This window comes from Grampus griseus (assembly GCF_964374135.1).
Source record: "Grampus griseus genome assembly, chromosome: 10".
Taxonomy (NCBI): domain Eukaryota; kingdom Metazoa; phylum Chordata; class Mammalia; order Artiodactyla; family Delphinidae; genus Grampus; species Grampus griseus.
The window spans coordinates 29,264,647-29,288,164 of record NC_139004.1 but is presented as its reverse complement, the minus strand read 5'-3'; the positions used below and the strand labels follow the sequence as shown (position 1 = coordinate 29,288,164).

Here is a 23,518-nt window from a genome sequence, read left to right as displayed (position 1 = left end):
CCATAAGTTTTTGGGTGATTGGCTTGATATATGACACACCTAAATTCAAGAACAGGTTCTTCCCCTTAGAGCTGTGTGACTTTGGGAAAGGGACTGGATCTCTAAACCTCAGTGTCCTTTCCTATGAAATGGGCCCATATCAATTCCTTCCTCATGCAGCTGTGTCGATATGAGAAGATGGTATATATGAAGTGCTGGGCTGTATTATTATTGGTAGAGGAAAGTAAGCTCAACCTACTTGTGACAGACCCTAAGGTAACAGCCCCATGACCCCTGTCTCCTGGCATCTATGCTCTTGTATAATCCCCTTCCTTGAGTGTGGATGGGATGTAGGACATGTTTCTAGCTAACAGAATATACTAAAGGTGAAGGGATTTTGCAGGTGTAATCAAGGCTCCAAATCCGTCGAACATAAGTTAATCAAAAGAGACTCCTAAGCAGACCTCACTTAATCAGGAGAAAGCTCATGAAAGAGAGGCTCTCCTGCTGGCCTTGGAGAAGCAGGCTGCTGTGATGTGAACCGCCCATGTGGAGGCCATGTGGTAGGGAACCGTGAGGAGCCTCAAGGGGCTGGGGGCTTCAGTCCTATTTCTGTCAACCCCCGTAAAGGCTTGGGAAGGACTCTGAGCTCCAAGTGAGATGCAGAGAAGAGGACCCAGCAAAGCAGTCAGACTCCTGGTCCACAGAAACTCTGATATAAGAAATGTATTGGTTTAAAGAAGATATGGTACATATATTCAATGGAATATTATTCAGCCATAAAAAGGATAGTAATCTGTAGAGACGTGGATGGCCTAGAGACTGTCATACAGAGTGAAGTAAGTCAGAAAGAGGAAAACAAATATCGTATATTAACGCATATATGTGGAATCTAGAAAAATGGTACAGATGAACCAATTTGCATGGCAGAAATAGAGACACAGATGTGGAGAACAAATGTACGGACGCCAAGGGGGAAAAGCGGGGGGGGGGGGGGGATGAATTGGGAGATTGGGACTGACATATATACATAATATGCATAAAATAGATAACTAGTAAGAATCTGCTGTATAAAAAAATAAAATAAAATTCAAAAAAAAAAAGAAATGTATTGGTTTAAATCACTACATTTGTGGTAAATTGTTACACGGCAATAGAAAACGAACACACCATTGCTTCTGGAAACCACTTCTAGAGACAGGCTTGGATGGAAGGAGGACAGAGTTTTACTTTTATCCATCTACAGAACTGTTGGGTATAGGGATAAAGGAAAGGAAAGGAAGCTTCCCCAGACACGTCGGTCCCTTTTTCAAGGACTGTGCCTGGTGTGGCCACTGGGAAGACTTCAGCACTCTGGAACCTCACCTGGCCCTTGCCACCCCAGTCATGCCCAGGTCTCCATGAGGCTGCCCAGTGGCCACCTGGCTCTGGTTTGCTGACCTGCTCTATAAAGTTGGGTTAGTCTCTTATTCTCAGCTGTGTGTGTGTGTGTGGAGTGTCTTAGTTTCCACATCTGCAAAATGGGTATAATTATATGAATTTTGCTCAGTTCAGAAGGATGTTGTAAGGATAACATAAAGTAATCACTGTGGAAATAGATTTTGTAAAATTAAAATAAAAAAGAGTGGCAGCAATCATTCTTCTGAATAGGGGGGAGGGGCAATCTCTGGCCCCTTAAAGGGCGGGCTTCTAATGGAACCTGGAAACAGCCACTGCTCTCACCCACAGGGGAGAGTCAGGGTCAATAGCTCTGAGGTCTCAGTAACTCAAAGCTAAGTAGAGACAGCAGCTGTAAATTGTTCAGGAAATTTTAAAAAATTAGTCTTTAATTTCATGTTATTGATTTTATATATTCCACCAACTCCCCCCAAAAGTTTTGAGGGCACTCAAAATCAAAACAAGCTATGATCATAACAAAAATAATCAACAAAAATAATAGTTCCAAACTCCTCTTCCTTAGAGTCAGGAACCATCATGACTTGATCACAAACAGAGCAGATATTCAGGCCAGTTGTTCAAGGACTGAAGTATCTGCACTGGTTGGTCAGCCACTGTTGTAGAGCACCTCCCCACCCCCCACCCCATTCAGGACCCCCCTGATTCCCCAGCATCCAGCACAAATGGATTGACGGCAGACATGGCATGGGGCAACCCAGACCTTGCCCCAGCGCTGTAACTGATGCTAAACGTTAGAGCATCTATTATCTAGACAATCAAGCTTTCTAAGTGTAGCTCTTACTCATCCCCTGGGCATAACCAAATGGGTTTCTCACTGGAGGCCCCCACACCCACCCCGTGCCCTACACTCTCATGCTCTGTCATATTTCCGCTGCTGCCTCTGCCTGGAATGTCTTCTCTACTCCCCACTGCTCTCTGCCTGGAATCAGTCTTCTCCACCCGCCACTGCTCTCTGCAGACCATATAGGAATATGGCTCTGAGATACCGAGTGCTGGCAGCCACCTCTCTAAGCCTCAGTGTCCCCATCCGTAAAGTGGGACTTCTAAGAGCACCTACAGTGCAGGTGATGCCTGAGCACACTTCTAGGTGCAAAGAGGTAGAGCGTGGCCTGTTCGTATCACCAGCCCTGCTCTTCCCAAGGCTTCTCCTCTAATGCAGGCATCCATGCAGCCTTCCCCCAGCCCCTCAGCCTCAAGTGGCAGCTCCCTGCTCTGAACTCTACAACCGTCTCCATCAGCCTTCCACCTGGCTCCGGCTCCTTCCATCTCCCAGCATCAGGCAGGTGTGGAAGTGGTCTGCCCCTCCAGTCTGATCAAGAACAGACACCCTGATTCATTTTGTCATTGCTAAGCCCGGCGTGGTGACCACCTGGGATGCTGAAAGCCTCAGTGAAGCTTTGCTGACATAAGAGGAAATGCCGAGATAAGTGCCTGTTGAAGGAGTAAAGGCCAGAAAGCGTTCAGTAAGAAATGCCATGGAGCTTTGTAGACAGGAGAGCAGCACAGGGTCATGGACAGTCCAGCTCTACTGAGCACTTACTAAGAGCCAGACACTGTCTGAAGCACTTGGCATACTTGAACTCACGTAATCCTCCCAACAGCCCTGTGAAGGAGGTCCTGAAATTGTGGATCATCTGCTGCACACCTCACAGGAGCGAGCTCACTGTGGGCAGGGACCGTGCCCTTCCTCTCCTGCCCTGTCTCGACACAGAGCGGCGGCTCACCAGCCAAAGGCAGGCGTGTTCCCTTCCACCATCCTGGGCGCCTCCCTTCCCCCCCGCTTCAGGGTCCTGTCTCATGATGCACCTCCCCCACCCGTACCCCACATCTGACTTCGGATGCTTCACTCACACTAAAGTACGATAACCGTTGAAGTCTCCAAGGGGAGGCGGCACCATTTGGGAAAATGCAAGAGTTTTTCTTTGTGTCCCTGAAATCACACCTATTTTAATCATACGTAAAGCTAGTACGGCAAATCCATATTCTATTAACTAAGAAAGAGGGTGCAAGGAGCCAGAGGGAGGCAGGAGAGTCTGTGAATCAGAAGGGGGTTGCTTTAAAGCAACACAATCCTGAGCCGGTTTCTAAGAAGGTAAAGGGGAGAGAAGAAGGAGAAGAGCATTCTAAGCAAAGGACAGGGTGCATCGGGGGCCGAGGCTGTCATGCGAAAGTCTGGCATTAAGGCAACAGTAAATACAGATTTGTTCCCATACCGGAGTTCCTGGGTGGAGCATAGGGGCTTGTATTTTTCAGAAGCTCCCTGAAAGGTTCCGATGTGCAGTCATTTGAGGACTTAACGGATTAAACCAGGGATGCCCAACTCTGGTTGCATTTGGAACCCCCCGGGGAGCTTGTAAGAAATGCTGAAGCTTGGGCCCCAGCCACAGAAATTCTGATTTAATTGGTCCAGAGCGGGGCCAGGCATTGGCATTTGTTGAGGCCTCCCAGGTGCTTTCTAAGGAGGGTTGGGAATACAGCATCAAGGTAACAGGCAGGGATGAGTACAAACAGAGGGTCAGGATAATGGCAAAGGAGCTTAATGAGATAGAGTGTGAGGGATTCAACATGGACACTTGACAGCCTGGTCCAATACGGGTATTAATTGAAACTGCTTTTAAGAAGACCTTTAAATTTTTGACTTTTATGGATTTTGCATATACCATCTATTTCCCAAAAGGTATGACCATAGCAAAAAATAATTAACAAGAGGCCTCAGAATAAGGTGGATAAAGGGTAGTGACGCAAGAGAAAATTGGATCCAGAGTCCCAGAGGAGGTGAGGTAAGCCCCTTCCCCTGTCTCGGGCTATTCAAGTCATCAACCACCCTTCGGCAGCATCTGGGGTGCTCACACCTGTAAGTTCCATCCCTCACCCTCACCCTGCCTTGGGTCCCTGACCCAGGGCCCTTGTCCTCCATCTTTTCACGTTCCATGGGAGACACTGCAACTCCACCCACTGAGGAGGTGCTTGGCAGGTGACTGGTGAAATGAATTGCTGACCCAGCTCATTTTTAACAGGCAGCCTTTCCAGAGGATGACAGGAATATGGATTATAACATAGATTATCTGCGTTTGGAGACTGTATGCCAGGTTAACTGAGGTGTTTGCAATTTAAAATGAGAATGACAGTTCATGAAAAATCACGAAAGTGAATGCAAATCCTTAGGTGCAGAAAGTGTCAGAAAGAACACGGAATTCAGTCCTGCCCCTGCCACCAATTCAAACTTCTAGGTGAATCTGTTAGAGCATGTGTTACCCCTGATAGGCACACATGTATGCATGGTGTACATAGGGATGGCCACATCCACGTGTATTTATGTGTCAGTCCATCTGCTGTATATCAGTGTTTCTCGACTCATTTTTTCATTATCACCTCTTCTAAGGAGACTTTTCAGACATTTTCTTCCCTCATTAACCCCCCATGAAAAGTTAATACCACAGATATACTGTCTGTCTGTTGATGTGCTGTGTGTGTATCTGTGCTTTATATATAAGCAGAGTAAGATTTTTCACCCCTCAAGAACCAATTTTATCCCCCTTGGGGAGATATTGCCCCCGTTGAGAATGCGTGGCCTATACGTTCATCTGTGCACACGTGCAAACACACACACACACGTGCACACCACTAGCCAGCTAGCTAGCGGGCTCCTGGGAGAGAGACCCGCAAAGCACGTTGAGCTCTTAGAGGGGAGGCTCCCCACTGATCACAGCCGAACCAGAGAGCAGCCCTGGTCCAGCGGTTCTTGTAGGAAACAGACACCAGCAATTAGAAAACCGGGGAACTCTAGCCAGTTCTGAAGCTCACTGGGCATGACCTGGTTTCTGGATCTTCAGAGTTGGGAGAGATTTTATAGGCCACACAAGCAGAAGACATTTAATTGTTTATAAAAAGAAAATACCCAAATTCTAATTTTTGCATTGCCCTTGCAAACTACTATGTTCAAACGCCTATTTTAAAGTATGTGAACAAAACACATTTTGGACCAAAAGAACCATCAGCATATTTATCATTTCATAGATCTGGTCATCGGGGCAGGCAAGATTTTATTAAACAGTCAACCAGTCAATCCCTGAAAAACTCATTAAGTATCTGTGAAATGTTTGGTTCTGTGCAAAGACTTGCAGGGGCTGTGGAAGTAAAGGTCAATGTCTTCAAATGTCTAATAGCCCAGTTTTGTTGTAACTTAAACCAGGTATAATATCTGAGGGGTAAGGAGGCTCTCGGGAATTATTGTAACCTGTTTCCACCCAGTGAAAAGGCTTTACTTTGGTGGCACTAAAGGGGGTGAGGAGGGAGGAGAAAAAACTCACAGTGTGATCTGCCTGACCCCAGTCTTTCCCCCAGCGAGTCAGACGCTCCACATTCATAGCAAGAACTACATAGGAACCTGGATCTACGTTTCCGTCAGTCTCCAATAAAATCACCCCAAAGCATTTACTGAAGTTATAAAAGAAATATTTGGTGTTAAATATCCTAATAGGACAGTCTAAGCACTCAAACTAGGTATTATAATTAATATCGTAGGATCAGTAAGACTTAAAAGAAGCTTCTGTTGCACAATTCTTTCTAAGGAAATACTGACAACGTAGCAAACCACAGGATTCACTGTAGCTAATTGAAGCAGAAAAGGAAATGGGCTGGAAAGTCCATTTCTGGCTTCTGCCTTGAAGAAGCAGGGCCCAGAAGAAGGATGTTCAGATGGTGCTGGGTCGCCACAAAGTAGGACAAATGTCCCCTATATGCGTCAATGTTGAAATCAGTTGAAAATACTCTCCAAAATATAAACATGTGAATAGTGAGCAAAAGTTCCCTTTATTATTACTTTGTTGGCATTCAGAAGAACCAGCTTCCTGCCAGATCACTGTATCTGAGACTGCTGAAAAGAAAAGACCTTGAATTTGAGGAAACAAGGCATACACAGACATACACACACAGATGCACGGACACACACACACAGACACACACATGCACACACAGACACACATTCAGACACATACAGATACACACAGAGACATACACGGACACACACACAAACACACATAATGAAACTGGCCAATGCAAAAGTTAATCAAAATAAGTCAACGTAGCCAGAGACCATAAGTGGATGCCATGAATTTATATAATTTGAATTGAGGCCAGGATCTAACAGGCCCAGGAATGTAGTTCCATCTATTTCATAGTTGAAGAATTCCCCAGCGAGGCCAGGTGTCTCGGTCAAGGGCCCAGGGGAGTCAAGGACATAAACCACTCCAAGTGTTTACTGTTAGGAATGTTTGCCTTATAAGACAACATTCTCCTTTCTCAGAAAATCTACCTCTTGCGGCAGATTATGAGGCCTCACAGATTGGCTTTCCTGTTTGAATCGCTTACCTATCTCATGTGGGTACAAAACTGGTTGGGAAATGCAGTCATTGTATTTTTACCCAGTGACGTTCCTGGACAGACCCCCTAGCGACTCCCCATTGCCAGGTGGCTGTGTCCCAGCACACAGATGTCAGGGCACTGCCCAGAGAAGCAGCATGTGTCAGCAGCACGGGGCTTGGTGGAAGGCGGGCCAAGCAGAAAACGTCAAGGGGATCATTTGACAGAACGACACCCCAAGTGCAGGGCATGAGAGAAAAATCATGCTGCCAGGAGCGGGGAATGAGTTCTGTTCACGCACTGCTCTCCCACACAAGGACTGGAGTCCACAGCCACAGAAACCTTTTCCTGGGTCTGGTAACAAAGTCTAGAGCCTCAGTTTCCATGAACATTTCATCCCGTGCAGAACAGGAATATTACTAATTTGGATTCACCCAGGAACATTCTCTAAGAAATTCAGAATGCTTCATCTTACAGCTCCACTCTGGGGTGGCCAGATCTCAGTGCTTAGTGGCAAGGACGGTGACAGGTGAGTATAGGCACCTCCACAGAAGGCAGCCCCTCCAACCTCAGCACATGACAGCAAAGGCTAAGACCTTTGCTCTGGATAACACACCACGGTCAGTTCATTTCCTTGTCAGCTGGGCCCCTTGGACAGGGGTCAGCCCAACACCTGCTTTTGTAAATAAAGTTTTATTAGAAAACAAGCATGCCCATCATCTATGTATTGTCTATGGCTGCTTTCTTGCTACAGCAACAGAGTTTGGTAGCTGTGACAGAGACTGTGTGGACTTCAAGGCCGAAAATCTTTACTATGTGACCCTTTATAGAAAAAGTTTGCTGACCTCAATCTAGGTTATGGGAGCACGAAGACCCCTCACCAAGTAGACAGTAAACTGCTTGAGAGGGTCCTTTTGGAATCTCCCACCAGGCCTCCCACAATGCTCAGTACACAGTAGAATCCATCCAAGAATCAACTTGTGAGCTGAAAGGGACCTCAGATATCATTTCATCCAATCCTCTTATTTTAGAGATGAAGAAACTCAAACGACCAGTCCACAATCCTAGAGTGGCAGGAAGCAGTAGCAAACAGCAACTTTCCTGAATTCCACTGTATTGCTATGTTCCCCAGTAAATACTCATTAAATAAGGAATAAATGCAAAGATACATATGGATCTATATAGCAATATCATTAGTTGAGCATATGGTATATGCCAAACACCATATGAATATAGGCATTTCCGTCTTGGACCTCAAACCTTGGGAGAAGAGTGTATACATAAAAAGTTTATATGTATATTATGTATTATGTATAATATAAATATGATAATATATGTATGTGTGTGTGTGTGTATAAAGCAATAATAAAATGATGGTGCACATGCTCCCTTGTAGGAAACAGCCAGCCATGAGGAAAGGCTCCATTTGATCTGTGACGTCAAAGTAACCGTGTCAGTTGGATACTGTCCTCCTTGCTTGAACCCAACAAAAGGAAATCAGCACGAGCCCGGGGGCAGAACCATGGCACGAGCTGACAGTTGTCTTCCATCCCTGGCCTCTTTTCCCAGATCCTCGTAGACCATCCTCCCCCCACATGACAAGTCCTTCGTCATCGAGGGGCATCTGATAGCCGCTCCTTTGCCCTCCTTAGCTGATGTCTGATCACACATCGGGAGGTACTCCTTCACCCCAAAGCATTAACCCGCCAGACCTACCCTCCAAGGACCCTTTATCTCCACTCAGGAATGAAAGGTGCCTCACCCTTGATAATGTAGTTCTTGGCACACAAGTCGAAAAATGTTTTCTGAAGAGCATCAGGCCTAGATAGGCTCCAATTGCCCTTTACGATGACCTAAGGTGGGAGCGGGGCCAGAGGGATAGGCCTTGGGCTTTCTCCAGTGGTGCCCTTGCTCTCCTGGTCAAGAGCAGCGCCCGACGTCCTGATGGGGTGGAGAACAGGAGGCCCTTCACCACCTGCTCCTCCAGAACCTGCCCTGGCAGCAGGTCTGTTGTGGGGAGAGGTGGATGGCCTCATCCCCCTTCTTTGCCTCAGCTTAGCCAGGAGGCAAGCTCACACTTGCCCCTCACACCCTGCCCCTGAACTGAACCCCAAACCCTTATCTGCCTATGCCACAAAGCTCAGCTCAGTGCCTTCCTAATACCAGGTGCCCTTGCTTCCAGCCTTGTATGTGCCCTTGGGTCCCAGTCCTCCTGCATATCCAGTGGCTGCCCTGCCCACCCCTCCACCCCAGACTGCAAATTCTGCCCAGGCCCGACTGTGTCTGCCTTGTGTACCTTATTCCCTTCCAGACCAGGGGCTGGGCACCTGCTCGACCTCATGCAAAAGCTGCCACGTGGAAGAATGCGTTGCAAGCACGTTTGACTTGAATTTTGTTATTTTTCATTACTAACATATGTTACAAGATGTGGTTTTGTAGTCAGTCAGACCTAGCTTTGAATCCTAACTCTACTACTTTCCATGGGACCCCAAGTTAAGTTCTAACTTTTCCAAGCCCCAGATTTCCCATCTGTAAATCAGTCACAAGGTACCCACCCCGTGGCATGTCTGCCTCAGGGATACTGAATTAAATGGAGTGGCGAGCACAATGTCTAGTGCATAGGAGATGCTCAAAAAATTGAATTTATTACAAAAGCCTCCCACCGCTTTGCTACCTTTGACTATGCCATGTGTCTCAGAATGATTCAGAAAGGGCCTAGCATCTGTGAGGCTGGGCCCCCATAAAGTGAACCACAGCCAATAGCTCTATTCTCCCTGCTGACTTCAGTCTGCTGTGTGTGGCAGTATAATAGCCTACCCTCTCTGGGCCTCAACGTCCTCTTAACAAAAGCACCACCAGGCTCCTCAGAAGCTGCTGGAATCCCGTGAGGACCCAATGGAACCCACTGAATTCCAGAAGTAACACTGTTAAATTTATTTTGATGTATTATTTTTCATCCTTAGAGGGCCCTGGCAAGTTGTCTGTAATTATTTTTATTGTAGGACTCCATCGTCCCTCTTTAAATGAGTCTGGTTCTTAGTAATGGAGTAGGGGCAGAGTAAGTGGAATAAACACAGGTTTCCTTCAAGCCAAGGGTTCCATCCTTGCAAAGATGAGTTTCAAAGCCTACCCTAGAATCCTGAGGCACTTTGGCCAATGGCCATCTCTCGGCAAGGGGATGGGGTCCGCTTTGGGTAGCTACCCCCAGGTCGCACAGCAAGCATGACCTCTACTCCTGGCCTGAAAGATAGCAAGCTCAGTACACAAGCTGTTCTCCTCGTCTCTCTCTGCCCCTCCTTCGGATCCTCTTCTGCCTGCATCCTGACCTGATAAAGCAATCCCAGGCAACGAACGTGACAGCAGGGGTTACAGTGTCCAGGTATAGCCCATCTGGGTAACACTCACATTTTAAAAAGGACCTCTGGGGGACAGGCCTTAAAGCAAAGAGGCCGAGCAAAGGGTGGGAACTGATTGACAGTGGTAGAGAAATAGGAAGAAGGCTTGAGAACAGGTGGGTCTCTAGGCGGCCCTACCTTCCATGTCTGGTCATCGCCTGGTTTGCCTAAGTGTGGAGATCTGACGTGGCCTTGGACTATTTGTGGTCACCTATGGAGAGCTAAGGAAAGGCAAAGCCTTGGGCACCCCACTCTAGCTGGCCATTTAAAAAAATGTCTCTTCACTCAGCACGAGCACTTCCTCTTCACGCGGCTGGGGGGGTCTGGGTGCAATGAGAAAGCAGAGAGCACAGATCCCATTGCCTGGGGCTGGGGGCCAAAGCCTAGTCCTACCGCGTCCTAGCTCTGTGGCCTTGGACAGTGGACTCGGTCTCTCTGAGCTTCACTTTCCTCATCTGTAACTTGGGAGTAATAATAGGACCCACGCATAGAATTCAAGGAGCTAAATAAGCAAGGCATTCAGACCAGCACAGGGCCATGGCTACGGTTATTCAGTTTCCAAACGTATTCTCTGACTTCGGAAAGTGCAGAGACACTCATGCGACCAAAGAGGACTGGGGAATGAGGGTTGATTTTTCTACTTCATAAGTCAGGTCAGCTCCCCTCTGTTTATCTCACCTTATTTCCCCTGACATCCCCCCACCCATCAATTCCCGACATTTTCCACTTCAAGCGCATTATATTCCGGGGATAGGGGTGAACAGCTGTGCAGAAAACACGAGCCCATGACTGTTTTTTAACTCCAAAGGCCATGGAGCAGGTTCTAAAGACAAGGGTCAATATTTAAGATGATTGGAATATAATGTACATTGAGGTGACCCGGGAGCAGCTGGAAGACCCGCTGCCCCTCAGATTTCTCTCCAGTGCGTGTCACGGTCCTTCACATTCCCACTGTCAGACTCACTTCTCTGGGTTCAGGGTATCCACGTGGGCCCTTGTTAAGTCATGGGCAGTGTTCCCATAATGCACTGTGCATCAGAATCCCTGGGGCACTAGTTAATTACAGATGCCCGGGACCTCCTCCCCACAAGACTCTGATTCCTAAGTGTGTGCCGGAATTTGTAAAGCGTCCCAGGTAGATCATGTGATCGTGCGAGGCTGGGACACCCTGTGCTGGTTGAGGTCACTCAAGTCTGGGGTCAGGATCTCCAGGTTTCTCCCTCAGCTTGTGCAGAAGAAACGAGAGAACAGGCCCCAGAAAGTCATCTTGTCTGTCATGAGGATTAAACCTCTTCCTTCCTCCAAGGGACTGTGTGAGGATAAAATCAGATGAGACTCGAAAACGCTTCCGAAACTGTACGGACACATAAGGAACCGTTTTAAGGGAGTATAGGAAATCAGGCTGGGAAAGGGAATGCAGGCCTGGTTAGAGTGTCCCCAATGTCAGGTAGAAGCAGGGGAACTCGATCTAGCAGGTAGAGGAGTGGCTATGACAAAGAGAGTATTCCAGGAAGATTAAGCTCATGGTATCAAACATGGCAGACAGGAGAAGAGAGAGGCTGTCGGCAGGATGCCGTCCTAGGGAGTGATGAGATGACACAGTGGTAGGAAACAAGGAAATAAATCATTTCTACGGTAGAGACTGGTTTGTTGTTTGTCAAACCTGCTTCCGCTTTTCCTGAAAACACAGCTCAATGACACTTGAGCTCTGGACTATGGAAAGAGGCTGGAAGTGACTGGGCTGCTTCCAGGCACGGACCATGCACACTTTCCATGTGGTCCTCCGCCTCTTCCCCATGACGCTCCATCCTTCCCCCTGTGCTGGTCGAATGCAGAGTCCAGCAGAGGAGTTGGCAGCCTTAGGGAGTGGCAGGACCACAGGGCAGATGGAGCCAGAAGAAGGAAGATCGTTCACCAAACCCTCCACTGAGCTATTGTGGGAACAAGGTGATGGGTGCATACGGAGCAATACCATGCCCTACACTTAAACAGTGAAAACTCTCGTTTACAAAAGTTCATGTTTCTGATTTTATTTGACCCTTATAATAATCCCACCAGACAGCTAACACCTCTGACGTACTCCTAAAGTACTCCAAGGAGGAGAGGTCACGTAACCTTCCCCACGTGGCATCCTTCTCTCCCGAAAGCCCTGTGGTCCAGCCCTGCTCAGAACCCTTTATCTCCACAGGAAAAATCTGAGGCATTTGTGATAAAGGACCACAGACATATGGCTCCTTTGGTTTCCAAGGTGAAAAAACAAAGACAGAGTGGATGCTAGATTTTATGATATGACTACAAAACGCCACAGAATCCAAATGTGAAAATGAATAAAAGGCAGGTGAGATTGCCCCTCCCTGCAACCACCCACCTGCTGTGTTTCCTGGGTCTCTGCTCCCTGTCAGCTTTGGGAAACACAGGTGGGCAGTGAGGGGAGAAGAGCCTTGGGCTGAGTCAAGAAGTCTTTATCTGCTGTCATGCCAACCTCCCAAACTGAGTTTTTAAGCAACAGTAACTGGGACGTGGTTTTCACTTCCTCTGCGCTCTAGGTAATGGGTTCGCAGTTGGCGTCCATTCACTACACACCCTCCCCTCCTTCACCTTTTGTGTTATCTCCAGTCTGATACTTGAGTCTTCCCCACTTAGCCTAGAATAATGATAAACTGAAGTGGAAAGCATCACCTTGGGCTCCGTAGAGTCTGGTATAGGGTATAGGGTAACCAGCACCAAACTTCTACACACCACAGCCTGGGGGTCACCCGAGACACAGTGTGATGAACTCCACTTCAGAATACCTCTCCTTAGATACAAAGGGGCCAGGCACGCCACGTTCAGATTATTAAGCACTTTCCTCGCTTTTAAAATATAATTGCCCCACAAGCAGGAGGTAACACATGTGATCTTCTGCATTTTAAATAAAAGCCCAAATCGCTCAGTTTGCCTCACGATCTGACCCAAACTTATATATCTGTCTGCCTTCCCCACATCCCTTCACACGCTTTGCAGTAGAATGCTTAGTTCTTCTAGACGCTTCCTGACACTCCTTGCCTCTACAAGCCATCGTCCATACGATGGTTTCCTCCGTCTGGGACATCATGTTTATTTCCTACCGCTCTGCTTCTTCATCACCTTTGCTAAATCCTGCTGGGCCTCATTCCTCCCTCTCAAATGGACATTTCCTAAAGCACAGTCCTTACCTCTTTACCCCTTCTCCAAGCTCCCTCGTCTGAACCCATGCCTTCAACGGTGGTAGGAAGGAAACACAAGTTCAAATCCACGCCCCTAGCCTGACCTTTACCTCTTTGTTAGCTCTGGTTTTCCAGCACCCCAGTGGCCATCTGCCCTCCACTAGCAGGCCATCACCTCAAACAGAACAGTTCTAAAACCAGAAGATTAGTCTCATTACCAACAACTCCCTTCCTCGCGGCTCTATTTCTATCCTAGATCCGCAGGGTTTCCAGGTTTAAAAGGAACCATACAGCTGAAGCTCAATTCGTTCATCTGCACTCCATCCATTCACAACAGCCTGGACAACAGTGGCCAGGCCCACCAATAGCATCACCATTCCAGACCTGGAAACCAGTCTCTCCAGAGGTGAACTGACCATGAACCTGAACTCGGGCCTCCCTCCTGTGTTTGCACAGGCTTCTTCCGAGGCCTGTGCTCGTTCTGTACCCACATCACTCCTCCCCAGCAGGCTCCTCCTTTCAGCCCCAGCTTGGGCTCACGGTGGCCTCCCCGCAGCAAACACTGGAGGAGCCTCCTCCCCGGCCTCTGCTGCAAGGCTCTCCTTCTTCATAATCACCGTGAACACAGTCATAAGAGCAAAGGCAAAAACAGCAGCAGCTCACGTGTCATCTCGCTTCTCTTCCTTAAACCCATATAGCAGGTAACCGGAAATGTGAGACTGTGAATTTATCTGACAAGAGGGGGTCAGATCAGAAAAAAAAGAAAGAAAGAAAGAAAAAAAGAAGCCATGGAGGGCTTCCCTGGTGGCGCAGCGGTTGAGAGTCCGCCTGCCGATGCAGGGGACACAGGTTCGTGCCCCGGTCCAGAAGATCCCACATGCCGTGGAGCAGCTGGGGCCGTGAGCCATGGCCGCTGAGCCTGCGCGTCCGGAGCCTGTGCTCCACAACAAGAGAGGCCACAACAGTGAGAGGCCCGTGTACCGCAAAAAAAAAAAAAAAAAAAGAAAGAAAGAAAGAAAAAAAAGAGGGGGTCAGACCAGATGACTTCTAAGAAGCTTTTCCCAATCAGAAATTCTATGATTTTATGACTGTGGAGCCCATCTTACAGAAGAGGAAGCTTGGCCTTAAAGAAAGCCACACAACCAATATGTAGCAGAGCCAGACCTGGAATCCAGGTTTTCTTACTTTTAATTCATTAATCTTCCCACCACATCGTGCAAAATAGCATAGGAACCATTCTAACGAAGCAGGGACCAAATCAAGCTCCTACCCTGGGTAGAACCCTCTGGTAACTCCCCATTACTTACCAGGGGACAAAAACCACTTACCTGCCATTCAAAACCCCTTCCCACTGCTGTGTTTCTATCTTATTTCCAACTGTGGCCCTCCATATACCACTCCCTTCAGCCAACCTCGTATACCCACTGGGCCCAGCACATCCTCATCTCCATACTGTTTCTGGACCTGACATGCTTGCCCACTCCTAGTAACTCAGTGACTCTTGTCACTCTTCAGAGCACAACTCAGGCCCCACCTCCTCGCAGACTAGACCTGGAGACCTCATTTGAGCCACATGGGTCCTTTCACTGGCTCCCCTCATTTCATTTCCTACCACTCACGGGGCATGATGTTGACATTTTTACCCCTCAGCTGCAAGTTCATGGGCTGCTGAGATCCCATCTTCTTTGATCTCCCCTCCCTGATTTCAGCTTTCACTGAGCCTGGCACAGAGTAGGTGGCTCCATAAACATGCTTGTTAATTGGTTAATTGATCGATGGATTGTTTTTAATCTCTTAACTCCCTACATTTCTTATCTTACTAATATTTCCTTCATGCCCAGCTTTTTAAATTACTTGTCACACCTATATCGTAAAAAAATTACAAAGGAAGAAAAGCAAGTGTAAAAGAAAGGTCAAAAGCATTCCTGGGCTTCCCTGGTGGCACAGTGGTTGAGAGTCCGCCTGTCGATGCAGGGGACGCGGGTTCGTGCCCCGGTCCGGGAGGATCCCACGTGCCGCGGAGCGGCTGGGCCCGTGAGCCACGGCCGCTGAGCCTGCGCGTCCGGAGCCTGTGCTCCGCAAGGGGAGAGGCCACAACAGTGAGAGGCCCACGTACTGCCAAAAAAAAAAAAAAAAAGCATTCCTTTCTTCCCTTTTCTGGTTTATTTAGGGTCAGTCTGGGGTGATTCATGCTAATAAGCATATCTGCCTCAGCCTCCTCCATCCCAGGAAATGCACACTTCCAGTGGGGAGTCGACTTTCTCTTGCCCTTTGGACCCTCCACTGGGTAGGTTCAACCCTATTTACCCATGATCTAGGCCAGTGGTTCTCAATCTTTGATGAATCCCAGGATCACCCAGGGGTAGATGCCTGGGACTCAACCCCACCTCCTCAATGTGAATCTCTGGGGACAGGGCTGGGCAAGTCCACATGAAAAAGCTTTGCGGTGACTTTTTCATTCCCCAAAGGTTGTGCGCCAGTGGCCTAGCCATTGTTCACCATAAGCGCTGCAATAAACATAACTCAAAGAAACTTCCCGTGCTAACAGAGCTAGAGGGGACTTTGTTTTAGAGGTTAAAAACTCCATTTCTTTTTACCAGAAAGAATTCACTTTAGTTCTGACAGCAGATTATCTATCTTATTTATCCTTAAAGCACTTCACATCTCAGAACTAAGATACTCCTTGAATAAATATATGAGTGTGCAAAGTAGATTCTCACTCAGGGAGCTGGCAGACACTTCCTTGGTAGTTGGAGCTGACCCCTCACAAGCAGCGTCAGATCTAAGATGCCCCGGGGTGGAGACACACCTTCAGGAAGCCCATGCTTTAAACACTTCACCTCTTCACTATTTCTGGTCTTCCAGCTTCGATGAAAAAGACAACTGAGAATGTCTCCCGGGTAACAGTTTTTAAAGGTACCAGATATTGAGAGTCTATTATGTTTTTCCTATAGTCCAGATAGATAATACATGTAAATGTGTGTGTGTGTTTTCTAGGAGAGTAACCACGGCTAGGCAGAGCTTGAAGTTTGCAAGCAAGTGAGAAAATCTACCAGGGGTCCTCTTGGAACTAAAGGACCTGGACTCCAGAGCCTTCTCCTTATTGAAGGGTCAAAGTTGTAGCACCTACAGATGAGCCTGGGAGGCCCCACCTGGCATCCAGTGACAAGAAGGGGATAAAACCCCGGAAGTATCATCCCCATGGAGCTGAAAGGGGAGGGGCACCCCCAGTGGTTTGATGCACCCTGGTCCAGCCCCTCGAGCTATGTGGGAGCAACTACAGGAGGAATCAACATCCCTTGAGTTGGAAGAACCCACCCCTTGGTCAGAGATCAGCACTCTCCCTGTGGTTACATTACTTCAGACAGTGGCCTGTGGGGGACTCCAGCCCTGTGGGAGGCGATCAGATCCAGAGACAGCTGCCCTGTGGCTCGGGCTCCCAGCGGCCTTTGTCCCGGCTCCAGCAACGAGGCAGCACAACATAGGACTGAGTGTCTGAGTTCTGGGACACATCAAGGAAGGGACAAGCAAAGGCTTGGCTTCTCACTTTTGGGGCTATACTGGGCCTGCAGAGGAGGCTTTACTTAGACCCCAGATTCATACACAGCTCATTCAGTGCTCACACCCACCCCAGGAAATAGGTATTGCCATTATCAGTACTGCACTGGTAAGAAAACTGTGGCCCAGAGAGGTCAAGCAGCCTGTCCTAGCTCACACAGCAGATGACCCTCAGTCTGACACCGAAAACTGCACTTTTCTACTACACCTCCTGTCACCACTCCCATGGGCCCAGCATCTGGAATCTCAAAAGGAACCAAGAATGGAAAGCTTTTGACCTGACCGCCTAAATTGATGGGCTCTTTGCCCTGGGTGGAGAGAGCCACCAAACACCCAGAGAAACAGTACAAGTCGGCAGGGAGGCAGGACCTGACACCACTGGCTTGTGGGCTTTAGCATCTTGAGACCCTCGGTCCTCACTCCCACCACCTGCCAGGGAACCTGGGACGTGTATGAGTCACCCTTGGACACTAGCACTCCCATGGGTGTGTTACCAGGTAAGGATGCACTCGCTGACACAGCAGGGCAGGTGAATTGGTGTATTGGATTATTGACCGAAGATCAAAACCAGGAGATAGTGGGAAAGAAAAACAGTGGCATAATGTGATCAAAGGAGCTTCAAAACCTGATACACCCATGCTTGGGCAGGTGACCAGGCAGCCAGTGGGCAGCTGGGGTCTGAGAGGCAGCACAACAAGATTTGATCCTGTCTGTTCTGGAAGTCAGATGACCACACCACGGGTCACCACATCTTGACTGGCGCTCTGCACCACTGTCAGAGCCTTCCGGATCACTCAGTAAATGAAAAGACTAGTCATTTCCATCAGACAAACAGCAGGACTCCGCTCTGTTCCCCCCAGGCTGAATTGATGATCATTTACTAGACCGACCCCATGCACGGATTGTTCTGGAGTCCTGCAGATAGGGCTTTACAGTCCGTCAGCATCTGTTCACGGAGCACCGGTTGGCTGCAAGCTCTCTATCAACAATGCTCCTGATCGGGATGATCACGATGCCCAGAGGCTGTTAGAAGTTCTAGACATTCATCTGCACTAACAGGGCCGCCTAGTTCAGCTGTGGCAAAGCTGACTGCCTCGGGACCCGCCTCTGACGAGGACTCAGTGGCTCTCCACCAGAGCTGCACGCCGAAGTCACCTGGGGGTGTGGTAAAAAATACCACTTCTGGGTCCCACCCACAGAAACTCTGCTGTAATTGACCTGGGGAGCAGCCTGGCATCAGGAGTTTTAAAATCTCCCCCAAATGATTTGAATATGTAGCCAAAGTTGAGAACCACTGGTTTCTGTTGAAACTCACACCCTTGGCCCCAAGAGACACTTGCTGCCAACTGGTGCACCATCATCACTTCGCTTTGGTGGCTTTCTACCTCCGGGCTCTAGGGGTGGCACCGGGGGTGAGGGAGTCGACACAGATGGAGATCTAACTATGCAGCACATCCTGTATTTGTCTTCCCAAATCACTTTCTGTTTTGCTTTTATTTCCGTGCTCTTTTTTCTTTCAATAAACCACACTCACTGCCACTATCAACTCTAACCTGTTGTCCTCCCTTTGTGATCAAAGTCCCAGCTGCGTATGATCTCACTTATTCTCAAAATAGCCCTGCGAGTGAGGAATCAGCCAGGCCATTGTTCTCTAAGGCAAATCAGGGACCTGCAGATCAAGAAAGGTTCTATCTGCCATGGAGCTCATATCCTTATCGAAGTCAATGTGTTCATGGCAATTTCCAATTTACAAAATGCTTTCCTCTACTTGTTCCTGTGGCATCCTCACAGCCAGTCTGTGGGGGAGGTATTTTCATAACCAGGGTGGCCACACATCCTGCACAACGTTGGTGACACCTGTTCCTAACCATTGGTAGCACCTCCTTTCTCTCTCAGAAGTGTCTTGGTTTGGACAGTTCAAGATACAGGCGCCTTATTTGTAACCACCCTCTTGTTTTAAGAGGGGTGTTTCGAGACTCATACACTTGTTCATACACTCTGAACTTGTTCAGCGTCACTCGACAAATGAGAGGCAGAGACAAGATCTGAACCCAGGTCTCTGTCTCCTCTTCCCCATCCACATTAGTTGGGAAATGAGAATCAGAGCTGACCTCCTCAAACGTCTGTGATCTCTTAAACATCCCCATTAGAAAGTTCCCTGGACGGGAGAGACTTGGAGTACAGAGCAGGGCTGGGCAGGAGCTTTGACAGCGTTTTGTGACCACATTAGAATGGACTAGTAAGTTGCCAGGAAGTGTCCTCTTGGAAACACTTGAAAGCCTGACTTGGCAAAAGAAGGTGCAAGACCTGACATATGGGTGTTTGGAAAAGAGTAAGAAATTTAGAGTCTAAACTGCTAGCTGAGGACTGGGTCTGAACGCTCTTTACTGCCATCTACTTCTGGGCATTTCTCATACGCTCCCTGAGCACCTGAGTTCTTCAACCATAAAACGGGACAAATCATCGTCCTTAGTTCCTGAGGTTGTTACAGGGAGAGCAAACGGCCGCTTGCCAAGGGCTCTGACAGCATCACGTCTCAAGAGGTCCCTGGGAGCCACATTTACTTGTTGACATCACTTTTCCTGAGTGAACCAAGGCTCACGAACAAGGATGCTGGGGATCTGATGAGATAAGGTATTTGAATGCGCTCCTTAAGTCCTAAAATGCTGCCATTTCGTATTATTATTAGCAGCGGCAGTAGTAACAGATGATTATCAATTGATGTGGCACAGAATCGTATGTCCTTGAAACTCTCTGGATTATGGAGGTTTTGAATGACACACCCAGGGGACAGGCCAGGTTCGGGGGGGAGGGTGTCCCCTTCTGTTGAAGATGACCACATCACAACTCTTAACTGGGTGAGGCAAGCCTGCCTGGGAGGCTTCCTAGAAGCCAACCCGCTGGGCCTGCAGAGATTACCTCGGACACCTGACCCCTTCAACAAGAAGGACTTTCTCGGGCTTCCTTGGTGGCGCAGTGGTTGAGAATCTGCCTGCTAATGCAGGGGACACGGGTTCGAGCCCTGGTCTGGGAGGATCCCACATGCCGCGGAGCAACTAGGCCCGTGAGCCACAACTACTGAGCCTACGCGTCTGGAGCCCGTGCTCCACAACAAGAGAGGCCGCCATAGTGAGAGGCCCGCGCACCGCGACGAAGGGTGGCCCCCGCTTGCCGCAACTAGAGAAAGCCCTCGCACAGAAACGAAGACCCAACACAGCCAAAAATAAATTAATTAATAAACTCCTACCCCCAACATCTTCTTTAAAAAAAAAAAAGAAGAAGGACCTTCTTCTGATGGGAATCATACAGCTAAGAGACACGGCAAACTATGGAAATGCCTGATTCTATAAATCAGGACATTGCTTCTCTAACACGAAACCATTCAAAGCCTGGGCAGTGTCTTTATTTTCACAATTTTTTTCAGCCTTTACTTGTCCCTGTAAATGATAACCACTGACCAGAAGCTCAAAAGGGGGGTGGGGGAATCAAAAGAGCTTTCCTATCTGATTTTTTTGTTCCCTCATCAATCTGGTTTCTGCGCTGACCAAGAAGGCCTGCCTGGCTCTCATGGGTTCCTTTCCTTTAGGGAAAAAAAAGCAAATGACAACACGGGTACTTTAGAATTCTTGCAGGCACTGGGGGCTGCGAAGTGAGCTTTCTATACAAATGGAGAAACCCTCCAAGCTGCCAACCTGAAATTCAGAAGGTGCAGGTAGAATGGTCCTCTCACCTAGGAGCGGGGCAAAGGGCTCCTTTGGCTCTAAAAGAGTCAATTTGTGTTTCAAATATCTTTCAGCAACTTGACACCGTGAAACTACCTGCTCCCAAGGAATCTGAGAAAGTCCTAGAATAGCTTTCCTCAAGAAGAACAGCAAGGCTCCTTGCTCTGTAAAAGCTCTCCGTATTCACTCCCTAGACCGCAGGCTTGGACGCTGGGGGTCAGGGCAGACCTGCGGGGCCCTGGGTCCAACACTGCCCAGCCTGGGAGGACATGACCTCTTTCATTACCTGGTCTGCCAGAGAGCCTAGAAATCCTCCCAGAGGGGTCCCAGAAACCAAATGAGGGAGACAGAAGCCTCATTTGGGGGGAGAGAAACAGGCTGAGGAAAGTAAGTCTCACTAAAAAACAAATGTAATATCTATGGATAATTTTGAAAAATAACTCTCCAAAATGAAAAAATGCAGCCGAAAAAATTTAACAAAGCTTCGTGGTAGGCTGGACCGACTGAGACAGAGCAATTTCCAAGTGTAAGTCACAGCTGCTTTACTATTATTTAGGTGACAAAAGGTACCAAAAACCAAAAGGTCATATAGATCTTATACTTTCTGTGAAACTCTATTTGTTTAATTAGTTTGTATTAGATAAGGATCCTTTGGCCAAAACAAATTTAAAAGACGTGTATATTCCCCATCCCTGGGGAATATATATGCCTTTTAAATTCAGCCAGGAGGCCCCTGACAGGCACCAAGCTCTCTTCCCTTCTCAGTTACCTGTATATGTCTAGGGAAACTGCATTCTGAGGGATTTTCCCTTTTGTGAAAGGTCTCTGCGCTCAGGCAGCCAGCCGACGCCCCCTCCCCCAAGTTCTGGCGACTCTGCACCGCCCCGGAGGCAACTTCCCTGCGCCTCAGGTTTCCCCGCTTCTGCTGCACGAAGACCTATCAAATGTTTCTTTCTTATTACGCTCGAGGACCGGGAGACGCTGCCTCGGCCTCCATCCTTCCCCCTCCAGGTTGCAAAGGAAGTGCAGCAGGTTTGGATGTTAGCCCGTCTCTGCCCAGGGAGCAAGGCAACTTAATTTAAGTTTTTCCCCTGTGCCCCTTCCTCCCAGTCTGCCCCAGGTTACCCTTAGCCTTTCCTGCTACAACCCTGCGGAAGCATAATTATGACAATTACAATAATGTGGGCGAGTGGAGTGTTTGGTTTCTGCTTTGCCGGTCACAGAGCAAGAAAACGTCTTTGTTTCCTTTTGCTTTTCTTTTAATAGCACTGAGTAAAAGAAAAAGGGGGATTTTAAGAAGTGTTATTTTTGCTTTGCCAAAGGTCATATTATTAGTAATGCTTTCTTTTCTCCCTCTTCCTTCCCCTCACCCCGCAACTTTAGAAGAAAGCTTCAGGGGTCCAGCCAGGTTCCTGCCATCTCCCTGCACCTGGAGATGCCCTTCAGGGCAGGCCAAAATCGCGCCGGGGTAGGGTGACGGCTGGTCCTGCGGCGGGTTTGACAAACTGCCTAGCAGACTCTCCGAGAAGACAGCCACCTGCCAGACTGCACCTGACTCCATCCCTCCCGGGAGCCCCGAAGCAACAGAAAGGCCACCCAAGGGACCGTCAGGGCTGAGCTGCGCTCCCTGGGGAAGGTCCGCGTCCCAGAGCGCTCAGCGCCCGGGCACGTGAGCCGCGAGCCTGGCTGGAGGCGCGGCAGGTGCTGCGGCGCCGGGACGCCGACCTACCTTCACGAAGAGTTCGATCTCGGGGTCCCTGTCGTCCCCGTTAGCCGTCGCCGCGTCCGTCATGCCGTCGGCGCCCGGGGCCAGCGTCCCGGGCCGGGGAGGCGCCACCTCTGCGGCGCCCGGGCCAGCGCTCCAGCTCCTGCCGCTGCTGCTGCCCGGCTGGGCCCCCTGCGGAGGGAGTTTATTTCCTTTAATCTATTTCTCCAGCCGGTGACAGCGGTGCCTGAGAGATCGGTGTCCCGGGCGATCGCACGGAAAGGAGAGAAGCCAGCAGGGGACAGGGGGCGGCGAGGGAGAAAGGTGGGCTCAGGGATGGCCGGCAGGTCCTGAGAGCAACAAGTGCCGCGCGCTGAGAGGTGTCACCGGATCCGCGCCCGGCAGCGATCCCGCGGTCGCCGCCCGCGCCCAAAATAGCCGGCGCCGCGGGGCGGGGTCAGCCCCGGCGGGCGGGAGGGGCTCCCCGCGAGCGCGGCCCCCGCCCCGCACCCCAGGCCCTGCGGGGCGCGTGCAGACCGGCCGGGCGGCACCGCCACTGGGGTAGGAGGATGCCCTGAGAAAGGTAAAGGGGGATGGGAGTGGGGGGATGGAGAGGATGAGAGAAGAGAACAGAACAGAAGAGAAGAGAAGAGAGAGAAAGGGAAGATGGCTTTAAGCTTTACGTTCATTAACGAAGCATCAGTTCCTCCAAGTTACTCTCCTAGCAGCGTTACCCACGAGGAAAGCCCCTTCTTGCCTTAGGGATGCTCAGAGTGGGGAGGGGCTGCGGGTAGCGCGGAAGAGAACGGAAGGACCCTGAAAACCATGCATTCGCCATCCTCGTGCTGGATCAATAGAGTAGGGCTGGGGGCAGGGGGAGGCAGGGATGGGCAGGGGGTGATGTGTAACCTTCTGGACTGGTTTTCTTCCTCTTCCTTTCATTTTGTCTTTTGCATTCTCTTCTTTTTTCTTTCTTTTCTATTCTTATTTTACTTATTTTCTCTCTTTTTTGTTTGTTTTTTCGTTTGTTTGTTTAGTGAAGGATAATACACGCATGGGGCAAAAAATGCATATATTGTAAGTGGACAGTTAAATAAGTTTTCACAAGCTGAACCCATCCATGAAACCAGCACCAGATGAAGAGGTAAAATGTTA

General features: G+C 49.0%; 1 protein-coding gene across 1 annotated transcript in view; it reads right to left on the bottom strand.

Moving 5' to 3' along the window:
* Positions 1–22,928, bottom strand: part of CLIC5 (chloride intracellular channel 5) — a 109,139-nt gene extending 86,211 nt beyond the window's left edge. The window contains exon 1 of the mRNA XM_082663308.1: positions 22,388–22,928. Within this exon, the coding sequence (XP_082519434.1) occupies positions 22,388–22,450 (63 nt within the window). The 5' untranslated portion in view covers positions 22,451–22,928. The remainder of the gene's footprint in view (positions 1–22,387) is intronic.
* Between the last annotated feature and the right edge of the window lie 590 nt (positions 22,929–23,518).